This window comes from Globicephala melas, chromosome 11 (genome assembly GCF_963455315.2).
Source record: "Globicephala melas chromosome 11, mGloMel1.2, whole genome shotgun sequence".
Classification (NCBI taxonomy): domain Eukaryota; kingdom Metazoa; phylum Chordata; class Mammalia; order Artiodactyla; family Delphinidae; genus Globicephala; species Globicephala melas.
The window spans coordinates 77,643,024-77,666,539 of record NC_083324.2 but is presented as its reverse complement, the minus strand read 5'-3'; the positions used below and the strand labels follow the sequence as shown (position 1 = coordinate 77,666,539).

At 41.3% G+C, this 23,516-nt stretch overlaps 1 protein-coding gene across 1 annotated transcript in view; it reads left to right on the top strand.

The window, feature by feature from the left end:
* Positions 1 to 23,516, top strand: part of PKHD1 (PKHD1 ciliary IPT domain containing fibrocystin/polyductin) — a 426,555-nt gene that overhangs the window by 221,793 nt on the left and 181,246 nt on the right. The window contains exons 49-51 of the mRNA XM_030870494.2: positions 222 to 417; positions 11,812 to 11,877; positions 18,462 to 18,590. Of these exons, the coding sequence (XP_030726354.2) occupies positions 222 to 417; positions 11,812 to 11,877; positions 18,462 to 18,590 (391 nt within the window). The remainder of the gene's footprint in view (positions 1 to 221; positions 418 to 11,811; positions 11,878 to 18,461; positions 18,591 to 23,516) is intronic.

The following is a 23,516-nucleotide window of genomic DNA, read 5'->3' as shown; positions in this document are numbered from 1 at the left end:
GAAGAACCTTACAGTTTTCAGTCCTCACACTGTATGCTTTTGTAGCTTTAGTTATGAATTTATGATGGAGTAGATTTAAGTAAGCCCATTTCCCACAAGAAAAGTAGCCAGTGTGAACAGTCCTGTTTCTAAACCACTCCATCTGAGTTCTTTGTAACTCTTCTTCTGGGAAGAGTCTTCCTCACTCAATGAGCACTTTTGTACTTTTCTCTCGCTTCAAGTACTCAGCGACATTTGAGAACTTTGCTCCTGGGAATTACCTGCTGCTGGTGCACACAGACCTGTGGCCTTACCCTGACATCCTCATAAGGTGCGGGAGTCAAGTGGGGCGGTCCCTTCCGTCTCTTCCATCACCTGGTCGGGACCAAGGCTGTGACTGGTTCTTCCACAGCCAGTTGAGACAACTCACCTATCTGGGTAAGTATAATTGGATGAGCATGTTGAGCACATAGTCAGAAACCACCGTTCCCTTTGGAATACCAAACATTGGTGCTGTGAAGTGATGAGGAGCTGAAAGAGACCGCTGCGTGTTATGGTTAAGTGGCTGGGCTCTGAATCAGACTGCTTGCATTTGAATCCCAGCTCTAGCACCTACTAGCTATGGGACATTGTGCAGGTATCCTTTCTAAGCCTCAGCCTCCTTATCTGTAAAATGGGATAATAAAAGGACCTATCTAAAGGATAGGAAATTAAATTAAGGATAACATGTAAAATTCTTTAGCAGAGGGTCTAACCCAGAGCAAGTGCTTAATAAACTTTGACTGCTATTCATATTTTTCATTCATGTTAAGGCCATGTTGCATTTTTAGAAAAGTCAACTGCACATGTAAAGACAGGATGGCTGGTTGTGATCACAGATACAAGGAACAGCAAAGGTACAGAGAGGCAGGAGGAAGAGTGTAGTCAATGTGGAAGGTGAGAAGCCTTGGAAGGAAATCTGAGGTCAGAAAAATGAGATGCATGGAAGGCTATCTGAGGACTGGGGGATGGGCTGTCTTGTCTTGTGTCAGAGGCAGCATCAGGGTGAAGGGTCCAGGAGCCTCATTTTATAGAACCAGAAACCCTACAGTGATTGCAGAGTAACAGGGGCCAAAAGGATTTCCTTACCTTCTTATTGTGCATGTTTCACGGGAGCCCAATGTGTGGGTCAGGGCCATACATTTCTTTTGACTTCCTGGACTTCCTGAAATCTCATATTTGACTTACTGAAATCTCATATTTTTTTTTCCATATTATTTCAGCATTGGTCACCCTGAGTACATGGTGTCCACTTCTACCAACCTTGGTCTCTAAGAAGGAGAATCTGACAAAATGAGTCTCTAAAAGGACAATTTTGTTATGAATTGGTCTTAATAGATCCTGGTTGAAATCAGGGCCATGTCAAGCATGGCAAGTCCCAGTCTCTGCCACAAGCCAGACTTGGCCTTAAGGGTTTGGGGAGCTGGTAGGCGCCCTGAGTTCTTTGTCCCTCTCACTTGTGCCTATAGCCATTTGTCAACTGGGTCTGATTACACTTGAGCCCTGGGGCGATTACATTTTAATAGCACCAGAGAGGAGAGGATGGTGCTTCCCGGGTTTTTAAAAAGTCTTGGCCAAATGGATTACTCTATATTTGCACTGAATTGTACCATTCAGATTTTATTCCTGATTTGATTCATCCATAAATATAACCTAAAACTATAAAAAATCAGGATGGACAGAGATCCCTGAGACTGTTTTACCGCTAGAGTCACATACAGCCATTAAGTAAGAGCAGATAGTTGCCATTAACTTTAACTATGGCTATTCATTTGCTGTATATTCTGAAACAAAATTTTACTTTCAAATTGCTCTTGTTTTATTAGTTAGCGTGCTTCCGAGGAGCCTGTCTTGTCCATTGATCAGATTTGTTCATGAACTGTAAACTAATTTGAACAGTCGCATAAACCAAGCACGATAAAGGAACATTTGTGGCATAAAGAAAACAAAATCAGGTCATGCAGCTAAAGATTTCCTTCCCCCCCATTATTTATTGAATTAACAGCAAGTTATAGTATTATACTATATTTACACATATGGTATAAATGCATGTCTGTATAAGTATATATATATTTTATGTAAATGTGCCTCTGTATTATATATGTACATATATAGGACTTAGGTGAATATTTCAGTATAAGCCATTTTTATTAGGCAGATGGCTTTTACTAATTAAAGAGTCTTTGTATCAGAATACCTTGGTATCTCCACTTTTGAATAATATGAGTTGGACAAGGAACAGGAAGTCACAGAGGGTTGCAAGTCGGATACCCGGACTCCTTGGAGAGGATTCCTGGTCCTCCAAATAGCGGCTTTCATGGCCATCTGTGCTTCCGCCATCCTCTGTCTGAATGGAGTAGGTAGGTGGCGAGAGCCAGGCCTGTTCCCATTCCTGGGCTGGCACAGTGAGGACTTGAGGTTTCAGGAGGAACCGAGGCTCACACTGGTCTTCCGTGGTGGTGTCCCATGCAGCTACATTGGGTTGTGTGGATCGGGTGTGACTTTGGATGTCTTCTGTGTAGAGTCTGCACCACCACTAGGAAGTTGATGAGGAGGCTACCATGGTGTCCGTAGACCAACAGCCCAACAGCAGTGAGGTAGCCGTGGCTGACCCCTGAAAAAGCCTCCAAGCAGTAGAGTTCAGTTACGTACTGATTAGTTTGTTACTTTCACTTAGTTGTTTTCTTTGGACCATGGGGCTTTATAGGTCTCTGTGATTGGGATAATTTACATAAAATACATTTAATCCAAGAAGAGAAGCCCTCACAGTCTATGTGGACATATTCCTGGAATGAAAAACAAAACAAAACAAAACAAAAAACCCAGGGGGAGGTTGTGTATACAGAAGGTTCGTTTTATTATAGGGAAACTGCTTGACCCTCCTCCAGGTGCACCGAGTTTCCTGTCAGGCTTTGGGGGGTGGGCATGGCTGGGGGGACACTGCCCCTTTCCCTGCTGGCCTTCCATCTGGAGTCTTGCTGCACTGACAGTTGGCTGGCTTTCACTCATTCCTTGACCACTTCTAAGCAGACCGTCTTTTGTATTGTTTGTGTGCAGCCCTACCACATCCCCCCAGAGAGGAAGTTTTAAAAAAATCACAATTATCTTCATTTCCTCCATTTAGCTCCTTGCTGTGTGATTTAAGATGCCTGACTCGTCTTTGACCCAGCCGAGAACGGTAGAGAGCAGAACCCAGGCATTCTGGCTCCTGGCTGTGACTCTCTCCACTAGAGTGTGCTGCCCACTCAATAATCATGGGCCACTGACCCACAAGGGTGGGGGGTGCCAGGCAGTGGTGCAGGAGAAAACTTCTCACTGGTCCCCATGACAAAGAAAAAGTCCCGCACATATAATATTTTTTGACTCTTGCCTTTCTCTTCTTTACCAAGGCAAGTTTTGTCTTTGTTCAGCAATGTCTTTACAGAATGCAGCTTCTTTGGAAAGCTCACGGCCAGAGTTTAGGGCTTCGGGTTTTAATCAGTGGCTGGCTGGCTGTTTTACCTGGGGCATGGAATTATAAATTCTCCATGCCTCCGTGGCTGCATCTATACAGCGAGGTTAAGAATACTTACTTATCTCTTGGAATTGTGGTACAAAACACCCAAACATCTTCAAGTGTGATTAGCATGCCGTGTTATTTTATTACACATTTTCTCAGTAGATTATTTCTCTAGAATGTTTCTTTTTTCCTGGAAGGTGGTCAATCTCAGGTGCCTTGAATTCCATATACCTGTCATAACTTGTCTGAAAGAGTCTCATTCTACTTTCCTTGACTAGCTTTTGTAAGATAACAGATTCATGATAACATGGCGTATATGATATATGGGCCCCCTGATTGAAACTTAATATCACTTAAGCAGTTGTTACCCACAGAATAAGATAACCTTGCTCATTTAAGAATCTTTCTTAAGGAGATTGGTTCTATGTGGTAGGATCCCGGAGGGGTTGGTGTGATGAGGTATCATGAACGGCAGTGGTGAACTGCAACTTCTACACCATGCTTGCGAACGGGTCTGACTGTAAAACAAGTGTTCCTTCATATTGTCAAACTTGGAGTCAAATCCAGAGAGCCCATTTTTCAGTCTCTGTGATTGGATTCACTAGCACTCCTGTCTCTGACTTATACAGCCAGTTTCCCACTGCCTCTGTCCCTGTTTTTTTTTTCCCAGGGATGTTTTAGTTTGTGGTGAACTATTTTTATTTTTTAGTTACATTCACGCTATGAAATAATTAGTCAGCTAATTAATCTGGTTTACAAGCTTTGTAGAATTCTTCAGCTGTCAGTCAGGCCCAGGCCTGAGGCCTACATCTAGTCTCAGCTCTCTTGCCCATGTGATTCCCGTTGCCATGGCTACCGGCTACATCTGCTGACACCCCACTCTCTATTTATTGCTTAATTAAGAATTTCACGCTCTGCCCTTATCTGCCTCTAAGAACAAGCGCATACTGTTAAGAAATTCCGAATTTACGCCCGGGCACAAGGAAAGCCTTTCTTGCGGGCTTGGCTGGATGGAGCCTCTCTAACGATCTTCTCGGCGTCCCAGCCGCCACCCTTCAATCAAAAATCATTAAATGGGGCAGAGATAATGAGCATGCAGCGTATCAAAAGCAAGATGTTTGCTTGGTCCAAAGGAGGAAAAGCTGCTAGGCCCCATGCTCTGCTCCACTTCAAAGGGAGATGAGACCCCCTCATCACTGGGGCCTGATAAAGCCTCATTTGTTCTGGGCTTGACTTATGCAAAAGGTCTGGTATGTCAGAGTCCCATCTCACAGCCGTGGGCTCCCCCCACCTCTTGCCTCCACCTCCACCGGCCCCCTCCCCGGCCTTCCGCACACTCGTGTGTCAGCACTTAGGCAGCTGGGTCCCCCAAAGCATCAGGCGGAGCGTGTAATCACTGACTCCACGCTGACAATGGCCACTTGTAGGGGGGTGGCCAGGAGGAGGTCTTCATCACAATAGGGACACAATTATTGCAGCTGCTAGGGAGGGCTATGCTTCTTCCTGTAGAAACGCAATAGGACTTGCCCAAAACAGGAGGACAAGGCTGGGGGAGGTGGTGGGGGTGAGGAGGGGTGGAGAAAACACCCTTGAGTTGATTATTCATATTCTGACTCTTGGAAGCCTGATGCGGAACCGGTGGGGTCCCAGCAGCTGTTCCTGCACAGTTCTCTTCTAATAATTGTACATTCTGTCCGGGGTCAACTTACTTTTGACCCTGTCCTTTTATATTGGGAAGAGGCTCTTTAGGGAAAACTGTTGGGTTGTGGCAGTGTGCATTAAACACTCACAGCCCCCTTCCCCTTGCTTTATCCCCTGCCCAACCAGCAGCCGGTGGGTGATAAATTCCTATCAGATGCTGAGCCATTCACACTTGCCCCCCCGCCCGAGTTCACACAGCAGAGATGCAGCCAAGCTGGGATATTGTGTGAGGCGGCAGCTGAGAAAGTCCGCCTGCTAGGCTTGGAGGCTCTCGTGTACCACCTTCTTCTGATCAGACTGAAAAAAAAAAGACACGTCTAGCCAGGCTGGTCAGTGCTTGTTTCCAAATGTCCCCCTCACCAGGATAAAGGCAGGCTGTTTGGCAAGAAGCCGGGGCTGTTGTCTATGAGGGCAAGTGGGCTGTGGATAGAAAGACAGATGGACTTCATTGTCTCAAAAAACAACTCAAGTCACATCACCCAGAAGGCTCAGAAAAGATGCTGTTAACTTGAGAGATCCTGAAAATAAGACACGTTTTCCTAAGCTGGCAGTGAGGCGAGCAGGGATCCGGCCCAGGTTTCTCTTTTCTCAAAGCGCTAAGGCACTGGGACGGAGCAGGCTGCTGCCTAGACCCTTCTGTTCTTCAGCTGGTCTAGGAGACCCCATGCAACTCCTTGAGAAGGAATCTTGTTAGGTTCTAATGAGAGAGGACTCAGCTGGCTCCCCAGAGCTCTTTGGGAGGATTTTATGAGCAGAGCAGAATCATAATCCTTTGAAAATCTGCAGCCATTCCCATGCCGAGGCCCTCTAAGGCAATCTATAGCATTCTAGTTAATAAATTAATTTACATTCTTATAGAAAACTCATTCCCCAAAGATCCCCAAGGATTGGTACCGGTAATATAGAGAGCTGACTTCAGGGAAATGCACGACAAACCTTTATGGCAAAAATATAGAGAACGGAACAGGAGCTGCGGTTGTGAAAAGGGATTTTGCCTCTCAATTACAAGCAACTTCTCCAAGAGGAGAAGGAAGGAAGAAATGGAGAAAAGGAAAGAAAGAAGGAAGGAAGGAAGAAATGGAGAAAAGGAAAGAAAGAAGGAAGGAAGGAAAACTCAGGAATCAGAATCAGATACTTTTTCAAGGAATCACTCAAGATTAAGGAGCTAATTCTCAGCGATGCTGGTGGCTGGCCTCCGTTCACACAGGTCATGGATGGTATAACCAGTATCCTGACTTGGCTTTTCTGACTCTATTTCAGTGTTTTTTCTAGTATACTAGTGTTTTGTTTTGTCTTGTTTTAATCTAAGCTTATGTACCTACCCACCCTTGTAAACCAGTTCTTCTTTCTCCTGTTTGTAGGAAAAAGCTGTACTTGTTAACTCCTCTGTGCTTCTTGAACTTTACATATTTGAGTACCGCCTTCACACTTTGTCACATCCTTATGCCTCCTGTGCTATTACTTGATTTTTTTCTTAAATCAACTCCCACACTGCCTTATTTTTAAAACCTGTCTTTTTTTTAAGCAATATTATCCATAAAATCATGGGTTTAATGACCTACTTGCTTTCTCTAAAACACATTAACATTCATAACTATTAAAATAAAACTTTTATACTACTAAAATTATCACATTACATTTTATATTTTGGGAGTATACTTTGGTTTTCAAATTTTTGGTATAATTGATGAAAAGTAAGAATTGTGAATATAAGTATCTCTCTCTCTCTCTCTCTCTCTTTTTTAACCTGGGTTCCTTTCCTCACTTGCTAAGAATACCTGCCACTTGCTAAGAGAAACTTTTACTCACAGGTTTTTACCTGTGAGTAAAAACCACATTTTTAAGAGTAGAGTATGGAAAACTTTGTAAAATTCCTTCAAGAAGTGCTTTCTAAGTGTGCCTCATGGGCAAACAGCTGGAATGCTTGCTCCCAGGTCCCCCGCCCCCGGAAGTTCTGGTTCTGTAGATCTGTGCAGGGCCCAGGAATCACATACGCCCTGTGCAAGCATGGCAAACCTTGCTCTGAGTCAGAATAACAGTTGTTATTGTTCTCTGAGTTAATTAAGAAGGTTTAATTGAGCTAACTCTCAGGACTGGTTAATGCAGATGTATCTCTCAGCATCTTGATCAAGTTCTTTTAAAAAAATTACACCTTTTTATGAATGAATGTTATTGGGAATAATAGAAGACTCACAAGTGTTGGAAGGATTTTCATATCATATTTCTGTGAAGGTCTTGAAAAGATCCTGGGTGAGGTCAAGGTCACTCAGTGGCTCTCTCCAAGAGGCTGGAATCAGACGAGAGTGGTCCTGCAAATCAAGCTTTAGCTGCCCAGGGACCAGTTGACAAGAAAGCCTTCTCTGTGGCTGAGTGAATGAGGCTCATTTCTGGGGAGCAAGAACTGAACAGGGAGGGAGAAACAGAGCAGGAGGGTGCAGGAGTGTGAGAAGAGGTGGAGGTCGGGGACAGGGCAGGTGAAGATGAAAATGCAGAGAGGACCAACCCAAGAGCTGGCCCATGAAGATGGCACTGGAACTGGGTCCAGGGCCGAAAGAGAGGGAGAGCAGGCACGAGTCAGGTGAGACTGGAAGGAACTCACAGACACAGAAGCAGTTGCTGTTTCCCGTTCTCTCCACGTGTAGTTAGTAGCTGACTCATGCTAGATAAATGTGAGCTGAGCAAGAGGTCCTAATACATGTACAGTCCTCAATGGCAAAGTGCGCCTGGGGATAGAGTGAAGAAGAAAACAGGCAAGGGATCTATTGCTAGGATACCAGCTGGTTTTTCTTTTTAGGTAAGCAGGTCCTCTCTCCCTCCAAAATTCCAAGAGAAAATGGGACCTGCCCTGGGAGAGAATCAATTAATTTTTCTCTTCCCTGGGGCCCTCGTGAGGACAAAATTTGCCAACACATCACTCTGGCAGGCATGAGAATCAGATCTACATGAGTAACTCTCTTTTCTCTCACCGGGAGCCATTTTCTTACACGTTTCTCTCTTTCTCCTAGATGTCTGTGTTTATGGCAAGCTTAGATCATGTAGCACTCATCAGAATAATTTGGCTATAATTGACCCAAAGGCTTCTTTTCTTTTTGAGGACCAACCAGATATTCTTACAATCTTGGAAGGATCAACGGCAGTGAGGCTCCATTGATAAACAAAGGAGATTAACCATTCTCATATGACAAATACAAAATCAGAAATCGTAAGCACTGAGAAAGCATATGTACAATGTCACAGCTTGTGTTAGGCTCTTAAACTCTTCCTGAGTCAATACCTTTATTCTCAAATGATTTTTATCCCTCTTGGTATTTCTCCAAATTGGAAGTGACACTGCATTTACGCTTTTATAGAGTCAAAGCACTTAGCAAACTTCAGCGGATCTGGTTAAGTTGCTTACAACTCTGAATACTAGGGCTTATTGTGATTAGGTGCAGCTGTCAAAAGAGTGAAGGCATATTTTTTGGGTTTTGTTAACTGGCTCCTAGAATAACGAGCCTGTCGTACTAACGGTATTGATGATGACTCACACGTATTGTTCATTTGAGCCAAATGCTATGCTAAGCACGTTACCTGGATTTTCCATCTTTTCTTCCCAGTCACCCTATGATGTAAGACAGTACAATGATTCCCATTTTCAGAGGAAGTGAGTGAGGTTCAGAACTTGTCCGGTACCCACATCTAGGACCTGGAAGACCCAAGATTCAAATCCAGGCTGTTGGATTTCACCCACGCACTTCCCGCTCCGTCTCTGCGGTCTCTCTCCGCCTAGAAGCGGTGTTTGGGAAGAAAGAGCCCTCTGCTCCCACGCTCAGAACCAGCCTGCAGGGGGCCTGTGGTATAGGAAATCAGGCTTTTCTAATCTTTCCTGCTTTTGGTGATCTTGCTCCATTTCCTGTGATACTGAAACTGCTTCTCTTCTCAGATTGAATGATATTCACACACCTGCTTTAATAAAGTGAACAATAGCTTTTCAAAGCATGTTTTAGTTTCAGTGTCTGCTTTGGGGAAGAGGTTGTTCTGGAGGTGGGAGCCATTTGTGTACATGTAGAGGCTGAACAAAGTCAGAGTCCACCCAGATCAGAAGCCACTGGTGCCGAGGTGCTCGCTGCTCCAGGGAGCCTTGGTTTACCAGGAACAGGGCCTGGGTAAGGGCTTTAATGGATGAAGAAAAGTGAGACAGCCTGTACTGGGGGTCAGGTATGTCCAGGGCTCGCCTTTTCAGTTTTCCGGGTAATCATCACTGCTGCCTATGAAGACTATGTAATCATCATAACTACAGTTCCTGGTACCGTACTGGCTGGCGGTATCCTTTTCACCCAGGGGATTCTGGATACATTGATTATTTTCCCTCTACTTCAAATTCCCTCCTCTATATAGTGGGAAAAACGATGTTTCAGTCTAGTTGATTTACAACGTTTTGTTATTCTTTTTCATATTCTTTTCTATTATGGTTTATTACAAGACATTGAATATAGTTCCCTGTGCTGTACAGTAGGTCCTTGTTGTTTATCTATTTTATATATAGTAGTGTGTATCTGCTAATCCCAAACTCCTAGTTTATCCCTCCTCCCCACCTTCGGTAACCATAAGTTTGTTTTCTATATCAGTGAGTACAAGGATGATTTTTATAACATCTTTAAATGAACTGACTTCCCTTTCCAAATGATTCTTGGAATTTTAAAAAATTTTACCTTTCCTAGAGTTTGATTCCATTACAATATTTTATTCCTTTCTCTTGTACAAGGGTATTCTATTGTTACAGACTTTTACATGTTTTTAGATGTCATTTTGCCATATTCCCTTTCTCTTTTCTTTCTGATGAACCTATCTTTTTTACCATTTTGTCTTTTGCCTCCTTTAAAAGGGTTAATTCCTGCCTCCATTTGTTTAATTTGTCAAAATTGCCAGTTAAGTTCTGGCATACAGAGTAGAGCAGTATAAATTTAGGGTTTCTGATTGGTCCATGAAAATTAAGTATCTACATGTCCAACAATGTCTAGTGTCTTAAGGTACAGGAGAAAAGTCCCTCCCTCAAAGATTTAAAGACAGAGCTAAGGACTGAGACAATCCTAAATTCACCACAGTTGATGCACGGTGGTATTTGCTCAATTGAAAGAGAGCTTGGGATAAGTATCACTGTGTGGTTTTAGAAATGCTTTTAAACTTTAGAAAATGCATAGTTCAGTGTGAGCAGAAGTGGATGAGTTAGACATTATAGAAAAAAAGAGATGTTAAGCTGGTGGCTTTATTATTAATTACTTTTATTATTTAAGTTAGAAAAGTGGGTGAAATTTGCAATAGTATAAAGAAACAATATAGGTAAAGCTTTGGAAGTGATGATAAAGTAGAGCACATAACATGTTGGCCATTCTACCTGGTCAAAAAGTGTGTACAGTGGAAGGAGAAAGCCACAGACTCAGGCATTTTATAATGGGAATAAATTTTAAATTGAAATATAGTTGATTTACAATATTATGTTAGTTTCGGGTATACAGCATAGTGATTCTGTATTTCTGCAGATGATACTCCATTATAGGTTATTACAGAAAATTTTTAAGTGAGAATAATGAACAAGATAAGAATAGAATCAGAGAGGTCTCATCATGGGTGTTTTGGGGGATTATTTTCTTTGTAATATTCTGACGCTTATGCTTTGTGATTAGAAAGAAGTGATCCTCGGTCTACTCCATTCTGTGATAGAGGAAAGGGTTTAGGGCTCCGGGGAGAGGCAAAAGGAGAGCATGGGTGGGACCAAGGCCCCAAGGCGGCAACCTTCAGCATCATTGGGTCCTTCAGTGGTGGGAGGTGCTGGCCTCCATGGCATCGAATAAGGCAGAAAGGTAATTAACCACTAAGAGACAAGGTGTTACTGAAGAGTGGAGTTCGCGCACCTGATTACTAATTAATCAGGCGTGAGAGCACCTTGTAGATGAATTCACTATTTAATTACAGCAGCCTCTCTTGGCAAAGGAGCATATGTTCCCAGCTTAATCTACTGGTTTATACTGACATCAAATTGTCATTATCAGAAAGAATCAGGCCTTTTGATTATTTCCACTAATTTATTGAACGCTTAAAATTAATGAACCCCAGGCCTTTTAAATGTGCTCAGTTGGTTTGGAAGATGGGAGGAGAAAGCGGGGTGGGGAAAAGGCTTCATTAAAAGGACAATTTGTTTGGATAAAGGTAAAGCAAATACATTTCATGGGTGATCTGAACTCTACTGGTGAAAAATACATGAATTCTAAAAGCGGAGCCTTCAAACTGATGGAGGGGAAATAGGATATGAGGGGTGTCCTGCTCACCAACACTGGCCTCCAAAGAACATATGGTGAAACAATTTTTCCCCTAATTATTTATGTGCCAATTCTTTTGGAAAGCTCACTGCAATTAAATTTAATCAAATAAAAACAATCAAAATCAAGTATTGGAAATCAATTGTTAGACTAATTAACAAGGACTTCATTTTTTTATTTTGAAAATTTAGTTAGGTTGGGGAGAATTTAGCACAAAGCCATCGTTCTCAAACGTGAATGTCTTTCGTATTAAGATAATCTTTGTATCACATCCAAGTTACGGTTTTTTGTGTTCAGTTTCAGGTGAAGGCCAAGTTCAAGTAATTCTCCAGGTGAGGGAAGGTGTGGCGCCAACTATTTCAGGTGAGTATTAACTCATCAAATAGATGAGTCTGCCTGGTACAGCAGAATGTCCTCCAGTCGTTTTATAAATTCCTCCCATCATACTGTTTGTAGGGCAAGTATGAGCCCTAATGCTTTTATGTCTGACAACTCCTTATTGTGTCACCCCTACAGCTAAAATATACGTCTGCATGTCAAAGAAAGATATAAGAATTGGTGCATTTCAAAACATAGGAAAGTAAGAATTACAACATGTAAATAAGCACATTTCATGAATTATGGACCATATGTGCACACAGGAGTCCAGATCTGCAGATGAGCCATTAGGCTCATCTTTCCACCAAATGGAAAGAAAAATTCAGGGTATCTTAAAACTGTAATTGTTCCCAGTAATTTCAGGAAATCAGGGTAAACAAATCCTCCCCATAAGTCAGATGGTTCTGTGAAATCTTTCTAACTCATAAAAGCTAAACTCTCAGAGACTAAATGACTCATAAGCGCCTTCTAATGTATTTCATTGTTTGTTTTTGTTTACCCGGAGTCTGTTTAACTATACATTTGCAGCCGGGATAAATCTTTTCAAAGGCTGAGTTTTCCTTTGATTTCCAGTGGCATTTTTGTGTTATGTCAGAGAAGAGCCTCGGCTAATCAGAAAATGATCTAATTTCTCCATTTAAATTAATAAATAAATGAGGTTACAGTATGGGACTAAAACTGTATGTAAACTAGAAGTACCGACGATGACCTTTTCATGCTTATTGGACCGAGAAGAAAGGGATTCTTTGTTTTTATATCTGTTTCTGAGCTGCCATAGCCTTTGCTCTTTCTGTCCCTAGTTCTTTTATCACTTTTTTCCTTTAGGTGACTCAAAATGCTTTGTTGAATGCCTCTCATGTGAGATGTGGGAGGTGACAACAGTGAACAAGATAGAATGGTCTTTGACTTCATGGGGTCTTATGGTCACTGGGGAATGTCCATCAAATGACTAAATAATCAAGGAATATGTTTCCTTTAAAATAACTGTTACCAAAGAATAGTGTCTTACAACTCTCTCCTCTCTGGATGTCCTGTGTTCAAATTCCCCCGAGAAGAGATACGTTCGGTTGGGTCAGCCCCTATTTTGTAGAGAACCTACCTGTTGGGGGAGCTCTCATGTCAGGCCCCCTCAGAGGATACTGGACCATCTGTGGGTGGCCATTCCTGGGTTGGGCAGCTTTCGTCAGCATGACGTGCCTCTCAGCACTTAGTGCGAAGATTTCCGTATTAAGGACTCTTTGGAAGGACACTGTGGGTGGCTGGAATCCAGGGCTTTTCAGCAGGGGTCAGTTTTAACTGGGAGGTGCTTCACTTGGCCTGTCAATTACAACATGCTGAATAAATAGAAAGCTGAGGCTTCATAGAGTTGTAGAATTTTAATAAGGGAAGGAACCTCACAAGCTGTCCTATCCAATTGCCTCATTTTACAAATGAGGGCATGGAAGCCTAATCATTAAATAGTTTACTTAGTCACATCAGTAATCAGTGGTTGAGCCTGGATGAGAACTCAGGTTTCCAACTCAGTCCAGTGTTCTTTCTGTTATACCATGTAAACCCTAAGGTATTCAAATTACCTTTTTGGCATATATTAACTTATGAGTTAGATTAAAATTAATTATATATATATAGCCAATTTTCCTATCTTATACAGGTTGGGACAGAAAACTCCTAAGACCCAGGGAGTTACAGAACTAGTACATTACCATTCATTATATTCAAATATTTATTATTAATATGGTTCTAAGACATTGCTTGATTTCTATCGTGTGGGGTATAAGTGATAATGTCAAAATTTAAATATGGCATGTCTTTTGTTTAATGGAGAGCTCTATGAAAAATAGTACAATTTTTGCAATATCAAAAATTCTTTGACAAAACAAGAATGGAATAAATAATGGAGTTCCATCTATATGTTGACCGATTCAGAGATACAATGAATATGTAATGCAGAAAAAACATTTTGGGTTGAGGTGTTCTGCTATAGGGCCTTTTAGCTCACTCAGTTAGTTGAGGGTTTATTCTGTGTACAGGATTGTGCTGGTCATTATGGGGACCTGGTAGACAGGATACTCCAGAGGCAGCAGAAATTAGGGTATACGTGGGCCAATGCTGGGAAGAAGCAGAGGAGGTGGTGCTGATGAAAGTTGTTGTATGGGTGCTTATTGGGTTTGGGGTAAGGATGTATGCTAATTTGGGTGAAGGTGGTACCCAGGTTTCTGAAGACCCCAATGCAGGTTTTTCATGCTCCTCCAACACTGTGGCTCCATTGATTTCCTCTTGGTGTCCATGATGCGTTATAAAAGATGGGAGAGAGCAGGAGGGTGAAGCAACCCACACTGGGGGAACACAAAAAATATTTCTGAAGAGCCTTTACCTCAACCATGTTGTCTTTTCAGTGGGGGCTAGTTGCAAATATTGTTGACAGTCATATAAAAATATTCAGATGATCAGATACTGTCTTTGTAAATTTGCCATCCCTTTCCCCACAGATCAAGTTTCTTTCCTTTTCTCTGGTCTCTGGATCTGTCAGCCTTTCTCCTGTTTAAACTCATCCCATCCCTTCTAACATCTTCTGAACTTTGTTTTATCAGCAAATGACTCTATGTCACCTCTCAATTAAAAAAATCAAATCAAAACAAAATTCGTGGACCCTAAATCCTCCTGTAGTTTATATCACTCCTGCAAACTTCTCAGAGTACTAGCCTCCTCTTGATGTGGAGCCATAGAATGCTGGGGTAGATGAAGGATTGAGGTGGAGAAGGAATACTTGGCTCACGTACCAAGTTGGAGACCATCTCAAATGGTGGCTGTTGTTGACTGACAAATTTGAGAGGAAAGCAAGGTGAGGGCTCATCACAAAGGTTGGTCCTGATCAAAATTCATGGACTCCAGTTTCAAGATATGTCTAGCGTATTTAACGATTGGGAAGACAGATCAAAGGCTGAGGGTCTCAAATCTTAAGGCTCTTCATTCCTTAATGAGCTTTTTGCAGGATCAGACCCAGCGTCTTCCCTTCCTTACTTCCAGTGCATTCCTCAATCTACTGTAATCCAAGTGGTTGCCACCTCCATCACTCCACTGGGACCCTCTTCATCTTGATCACTATGCTCTAGTTGTCACATTCAATAGCCACTTCTTATTCCCTCTCTTATTGGAAATTTGCTATTAACAAGATCACTTCTACTCTCTGTACATTCTCTATTTCTTAGTTTTCCAAGACATTCCTCTCTTCTGGTCCTCCATGGATGCCTCCAATAGCTTTAACTCTTTAGGCTTCTTTTCCTCCCCTCTTCTTTCTATATTAAAAATAGTCATCTAGAAGCTTGATTTTAACTGTATAGACATCTCATAATTCTGCAGGAGACTAAACATGTCCTTGTCCATTAAGGGTTCTTATTTTAAGGCAGGATGGTATAGAATGATCAAATTCATTCATCATAACATTGCTTAGAATAGCTACCTTAAGATTTAGTTTGTTCAATTAAAGACAGTTTAAACATTCCCATAAATGAGAGTGAAGATGACAGACTTGAAGGATGTTTGTTTCCAACATCTGTGATACAAAATTGAAGCAATTAAGGGTTTTTGGAGCTTGGAGTAGGGTTTTAAAGAAACTGGTCCTTGCCTGTTTGAAATATCACTGGAAGGAAGAACATCTTTTTCTGGACTTTATGGTGTTAGTGGCCACCTCAACAAATACTCCCACCCTATCCCCACCTGGGTGTTTAGGGTATAGTATTGAAAAGGAGACAAAACTGGGAGGAAACTTAGAAAGGCATTATTGGTTTTTATAAAATATTTATTTATTTATTTTTGCGGTACGCGGGCCTCTCACTGTTGCGGCCTCTCCCGTTGCGGAGCACAGGCTCCAGACGTGCAGGCTCAGCGGCCATGGCTCACGGGCCCAGCTGCTTCACGGCATGTGGGATCTTCCCGGACCGGGGCTCGAACCCGTGTCCCCTGCATCGGCAGGCGGACTCTCAACCACTGCGCCACCAGGGAAGCCCAAAATATTTATATTTTTTATTTTATTTTAATTGAATTATAGTTTATTTACCGTGTTGTGTTAGTTTCTGGTGTACAGCAAAGTGATTCAGTTATACATACATACATATATATATATATATATATATACTTTTTATATTAATATATATATTCTTTTTCACATTCTTTCACACTATGGTTTATTACAGGATATTGAGTAAGTATAAAATATTTCTAAAGCCTCTTTCTGAGTAGAGTTTGTTGCAAAACATTGCCTGGCTTCCATGGTGTGGGGTATATTTTGTGTTAATTAAATTGTCTAGGATTTCATTTTTTTTTAACATCTTTATTGGAGTATAATTGCTTTACAATGGTGTGTTAGTTTCTGCTTTATAACAAAGTGAATCAGTTATACATATACATATGTTCCCATATCTCTTCCCTCTTGTGTCTCCCTCCCTCTCACCCTCCCTATCCCTAGGATTTCTACTTGACCACAATCCATGTACTTCTAAGTTATCCCAGGGCCCTAATTAGACCACGACCACTGGAGAGTTGGGTTCAGGTAGGCATAATAGTCAGGTGTTCCCCGTGGTTCTGACCTTAGGCATTTTGTCTTTCCACACTGGAGTCCCCTGGAGCTCTCACAACCATCCTCAGATTTTCAAATATGGCCTCTGGGGTGATAATGCCAAAATCTATCTCTCGGACTTAGAGCTCTTTCCCATCCTCAGATTCACAGCCATCCCCTGCTTGCTGTGTATCTCCACCTGGAGGCTTCAAAGACACCCCAAACTCTAAATGGCCCAAACTGAATTCGTCGATGTCTGTCTTAATGGGCATCTCCATCTGACACCACACCTGCTGGAAACCCAGGGCTTACCCTTGGCTCCTCCATCTTTGTCACCCTTCCCACTCTGACCTCTGGTTATTCCTCTAGCCCTACCACTTGCCTCTTTCCAGCTCTGTGACTCAGCAACACCAAACTGCTTATAGTTCTTCCGTGTGATCTCTCATTTCTTGCCACCGCGCGTGCTCACCCCTCTGGAGTGCAGACTCTCACCACACACCCTCACCCACTTCACCTGGGTAGGTCCCAAGCCTTTACAGTGCAGCTCAGATCTCAGATGCTTCTCTCCAGGAAGCCTCCCCCGGAAAGGTCTCCCTCCCTCCCTTGGTCAGGTACTCCCTTTAGTGTTCTATCCCTCCAGTATTTACTTACATACTTACACAATGCCAGTTGCTCCTTGGGAGCAAGCATGACATTTTATTTCTTTTTGCATCACTGTTTTTTAGGACTGTTCTGATGGAGAGGGCACTCATTATTTATGCTTGTGAAATTAGCAAGTAATAGATGAGATTCCCTCCCTCATCATGTGAGTTCTTGAATCTCCTAGGAAATCTCCCTAGGTGGAAAAGAAAATATTTTTCATAGAACAAATATATTTCCCCTAAAAGAACCTAATGTCATTTATGGTTTAACTTGAACTTCTTAAGTGAATGCTGAATAAAAGAAGATCTGTACTGGAAGAAGAGAGTTTGGTCATCTGTGAATCTTTTCATCCTCGTCTTTTGAGACAATCTCTCTGCCCTTCTGACTCTGTACCAGGGATCATGTTCCAGAAAAGAATGTGTGGGTACATTTCACATTGGCGTGGTATGGTCCCCACTGGAAATTATTAGATTTCTGCTACAGTTTCTTGAAGAGGCCAGTGGGATGGTTGAAAATAAAATGCCACTTGATCATCAGTGGCAGAATCAATAAAAACCAGTTGTAACTTATGAACTATATGTAAATTATTGCAGTGAGAGGTGTTCAGATGATTGCCCTGCCTTTAATACACATTAAGGGTTGTGAGAAAATCATACCCTTTGACTTAGTTATTCCATTGCTAAGATTCTATTTTAAGAAGAAATCATGATTACTGGCAGATTTTCACAGAGATATTTAACACTGCATTCTCTATAATTTGAAAAGAGAGTGGACAAAGCCTAAATGCCAAACATTAGGGATTAAATAAATTGTGGGCTTTTCATGTGATAGAATATTATGTAACCATTAAAATCATGTTTACAAGGAGTTTTAATGACATTACAAAATGCATGTGAAAAACTGCCAAGTAAAATAAGAACTGAATGTAAAATTGCATGTTATAGGATCTAAATTATGTAAAAATGCTGAGAAATTCTGGAAGGAAATACAAATAAAAGGTTAATGGCGGTTATCTCTAGGTGGTGAGATAGTAGACAATTATTATTTTTCTTTTTCTTTCTATATTTGCATTTTCCAAATGCTTCGTGATAAACATATGTTGTAGTATTTATAGTAAAGGCAAAACACAAAAGTTTAATAACAAAAGTAGAATATATTTTCCCTAGAAGGGGAGGTAATCTTCTAAGGATTGAATAATTACCTGCTTTATGCCTGATAAATGTTTTTATGGAACATTATAAAATATCTAAAGGCAGCTTCTTCGGGAAGTGAAAATGTCACCAGGATCCTAATATAAAGGATAGAATTTGTAAGTTACCATAGTGAATCAGATTTTCATAGTTACCCTTGCTATCTTCCTTTTGTTTTCTAGCTTCTTCCTCTGCACCTGAGTCAGTTTTAAAATGGTCCCTCCCCGAAGCATGGGAAGGCATGGAGAAGGGCTGGGGAGGACACAGCGGTACCATTCCAGGACCTGGGGATGACGTCCTGATTTTACCCAGTGAGTGAAACAATCTATGGGGTAAATAATCACAGACAGACTGAACTGGGCCAATCTAATTGGGGGTTATCTGTCATTTAAATATATTGAACAACACAATTCTTAGGAGAGAATTCTTGAAACTACTAGAAAATTTCCCTAGCCCGAGAAGAAAATGTTTTTCATACAACAGATATATTTCTTAGGACCTATTTCCATTTATGGTTTAATTTGAACTTCTTAAAGTAATACTGAATAAAAGAAGATCAGTACTGGAAAAAGAATATTTGGTCATCTGTGAAATAATAATAATGCTAATATCAAACATTTGTTGACAACTAACAATATTTGGGAATCATTCTCCATATATTAACTAGTTTAATCCTCACAATAGCTCTGCAATACAGGTAATATTATCATTCCCATTTTTACTGACAGAGAAACAGAGGTCCAAGCCTGTTAAGTTACTTGCCAAGGGCCACACAGTTTGCAATTCAGCACAACCAGGATTTTGAACCAGACGATCTGACTCCAAGTCCTTATTCTTAACCAGTCAAGTACATTTCCTTTCTAAAAGTACTAACGTAAATGAAAAGAGTGGTGGTGTTGTTTGCTTTATTTACGATGGGAAATGAAGGCAGAAAGGTTAAAACGTACTGACCACCTTCTGGGCATTGGTGGGGTGCACATGGAACTGCACAGAGAGGTGAGGACAGAGGGAGAGGGCTGACCGGTACAAACTTAAACTATTATTATCATCCCACCCCGCTATCATCCACCTCTCTCCATGGAGGATGGAACTTTTTGAATAAACAAGCTCATGAGTCATTCCTATACGGAAGGGAAAAATCTGTTCTGCCTCAGCCTTCTTTTTGATGAATGTAGCCAGTGGATTGGCCCTGGGCTATGGTTTTTCCCACTGAGCAAACTGTTTCCCCCACTGCATGCGGAAAGCAAGAGAAGCTTTTGAAGGTTGCCAAGCTTTTTGTATCCTTGGGACCTTTATGCTGAGCGAGGAGCAATCTTAGCTATCTTGCTTGGCACTGCATTGACTGTATCTACTGTGTGTCCTGGTTGCTGGGGCCCCTGGCATTCTCCATCATCCTTCATTCCTTTGTTCATGGTCAGCTTGTAAGATGGACCCGAGTTCTCCGTGAAGCTGCTCTTAAAGAGCACAGATCAGTGCTCTGGAAAAAGGCGGCAGGGGGATGGGCGGGCACAGATACTGGATGTCTGAAGTATCTCCCACTTGGTCCTTCAGTATTATTGTAAAGATCAGAGAAGTTAAGATTTTTTAAATCTGCAATTATTGTTCATTATTTAGTTTTCAGTTGGAAAAATAAGGGAATGAAAACAGATTTGTAATATATAATAAATGAAGCCCTTACTTCTTGCTGCCTCTCTCCTCAAAGAAGCCCTAATTCCAGAAAATTATCTTATAGTTGCCAATGTTTTAATCTGTTCTGTTTAGTTTGGGGTCTTTCTTTTTTTTTTTTTGTGCGGCACGCGGGCCTCTCACTGTTGTGACCTCTCCCATTGCGGAGCACAGGCTCCGGACGCGCAAGCTCAGCGGCCATGGCTCACGGGCCCAGCCGCTCCGTGGCATGTGGGATCTTCCCAGACCGGGGCACGAACCCGTGTTCCCTGCATCGGCAGGCGGACTCTCAACCACCGCGCCACCAGGGAAGCCCTAGTTTGGGGGTCTTTTGTAGGCGCTCTACTGGCTTTACTCTTCTGTTTTGATTTTTTTGGCAAACCCTGATATTTTGACCTCTGATGGACCTTGGGATTGAATTCATCTCGTCTTTCTACTTGTGGTTTTACCTTCTTGACCTTTCTGGCTGTTCTGGTTTCTTTTACTTCCTGCCTCCTCTGAAAGAAGTCAGTTTGTTCACCCAAGTCTGGCACAAAAGAGACACCGAGTACTGCTCGAATGAAGCGCATGTTCTCCATGCTGCATCCATCATTTCACACCAGAACTGAATCTTTGGATTTCACAGGATCGACCCAGTACAGCTCTCAGATTTTACAGGTCTGTGGAAAGTAATGCCTTTTCCTTTGAACAGAGTCCTAAGAATTAAGATGTTCCTGATGATGATGATGATGGTAACAGCAACTATAATTTGCGTGCTGGGTGTCTGCCATGCACTGTGCTAAGTGTTCCACATGGATCTTCTCGATCATTCCTCACAACTACTTTGATTTGGATCCTGTTGTTATCTTCCTTTCTATAGCTGAGGAATTTGGGACATAGAGAGGTTAAGTAACTTGCCAAAGTTTCTCCCAGCTAGAGAGGTTAAGTAATTTGCCCAAGTTTCTCCCAGCTAATAAGTAAAAAGGCTGGCCCAGGAAAGCAGACAGTTTGATTCCAGAGCCCTAACTCTTTACCACATATATATTTTTAAAAACTCACCATTCCTACTTGCTCTGATTCACTCAAATCAGACTCCATATTATACTGAATTTATACATCTCTACTTCCTGTTCCCATTGTTCCCTTCACTTGGAATTTAAAAAAAATTTATTGAATACCTAGCATATGTCAGATACTCTACATGAGGAATTCAATCTTGCTACATTCTCATTAGGTACATACATGTGGAGAAACTGGAGAAACTTCCCAAAGAGGTATCTGATGCCATGAACCGTTGGTAGAAGTATCTGCTTTGCATCTGGTAGCAAATATAGTTTTAATTCAAGTTAACATTCCTTTCCAATTCAATTTAACCAACAATAACTGAACAGTCACCACACCAGGTGCTCTGATCTGGTGCTCCAGAGGCAAATGGGATACAGCCGTGATCTCAAACAGCTAGTAACTTAGCTGGGTTGATAAAACACATACTAATACTTAATAATACAACAAATAGCTGTAATAAACACCAGAAGTGTTTAGAATCAAACACTTGTCCCAGGCAAGATGAAGAGGATGACTTCAGGGAGGAAGAGGCATTTGAAGGGGACCTTGATAGATGGGATAAGAAACTGAAGGTCAGTTACGAGACACAAGGGTGTACTGGGGAGGGAGCAATGTTTTAGGAGATACAGGATGGGCTGTTGACGAGGGCAAAGCTGTGTTCACATTTGGATTCTGACATTTACCAACTGTGTGGCGTTAGACACGTTTTAAACGTTTCCGAACTTCATCTATAACGTGAGGGTTAAAATTAATATATCATCATGTTGAGGGGATTAAATGAGATAACATCAGCACACATGACTGCTGCGTGGAGTGTTGGCAATAATGGAATTATAGATGAACGCTGTGATTTTTAATGTGTCAGGTGCTCTTTTCCTTCGTTTTCCCATCTGCCTGCCCCTCTTGGCCTCTGGTATTAGCAACACTTTGTATTTGCTTTCCAATGGCTTATTATTTAATTTTCACACCAACCTTGGGAGCTAAATAGGTAATAACTATTATTACAGTAAAAACCCATTTTTACATAATATGATTTTAATGGAACTGCTGATGTTACAAAATGAAAGTGACTGGTAAAGAAGATTGAAGTGATACTTTTGAACCTCTAATATAATTTTATGATGTTTTGTGTATTTTAATTCATTAATAAAGGAAATGTGTAGGACATTCCCATCATTATTCAAACAGACAAGCATAATTTTTCAATAAAATTCTTTGGGTAAATTGCCTATTTCCATTTTCTGGGAAATCAATTTTATGGAATGACCTCAGACCCATCCTATTCCATAAAAATAGGACTTTACTGTACTAATAAAAGATATCACTATTTTAAGTATGGTACCATTTTCCTTTGAGGCATTCCGTCTTTATAGACATTGGATTTTGAAAGCTGCAAATTCTTCTTGGTGGTATTATATGGAGTGAGCTGAAGTCATCATGGAGAATTTGCTTTTGTAGTTTAGTTTATGATAACTTTGCTTCACACAAACAAGTATATCTGATTGTCTTTGCCTCCTAAGTACTGGGAGAATTGGTCTAAATGCATTCAAGACATCTTACAGAGTGGGAACAAGTTCTATCTAATAAATCATGCAAATCGCAAACCCTCACAAATGATCCTGCTAACTTGTGCTCCAGGTTTTGTCCTGAACTGACCTGCGAGGATTTGATGCTTCCAGTTCTTTCTCTGAAGGAGTTTCAGCCATGACAGGATGACACCCTTTTCACGCAGAGCAGCTTTAATGAAAGGAAAATATGTTATAATTCCAAGTGGCAGGATTCTGTTTTGAAGGGTACAGATATGATATCATATAGCCTCCAGCATGGTTTTATTTTTGCATGTATGTGTGGTAGAATTCACTGTGTTCCATTTTCCCATATTACTTTGAACTGTCCTTATTTGAAGAGATGAATGGATAAGTACTGGGGTTTTTTTCATAATAGTTCTTCTGTTTGTTCTGATTTTCAGTACTCGGGTACTTTAAATGGCAGTGAGGCTCATCAAAGTCCTGGGATGTTCAAAGTCAACAATGTTTAACGTATTTCCTTGTTAAATTGCAAGACGTTGAGGTTGGAGATATGAGTTAAGATGACCATAAATCAGGAAATAATTTTTCTGGGGGAGGAATTTCTACAAAATGTTGAGAGTAGAGCATTACAAGCTTAATATACTTTTTTCTTACCCGAGATTATAACTGATATAGGATAAGATACAGGTAACACAGAGATTTGGGTCTGCAAAATCAGTTAGAAACCAAATACCATAAATATCAGTGTTGTCTCTTGAATAGTTTCAAAATTCTGGTCTTGTCCCATTTGGATGGGACAGAAAGTCACACAAGCCATCACCCCCATTTATTCTGGATTACTAGCAAGTGGGAAGGGGAAGTTAATTTAAACTTGAGTTACTGGGGTCCTTTGTAGGATGCATGGCATTAGTATGGTGACTGCGGGAATGTGTGTATTCTGGAAATCTATCAATATTTAACAAACCACCTAGAAACTTCATAGCTTAAAACATACGTTTT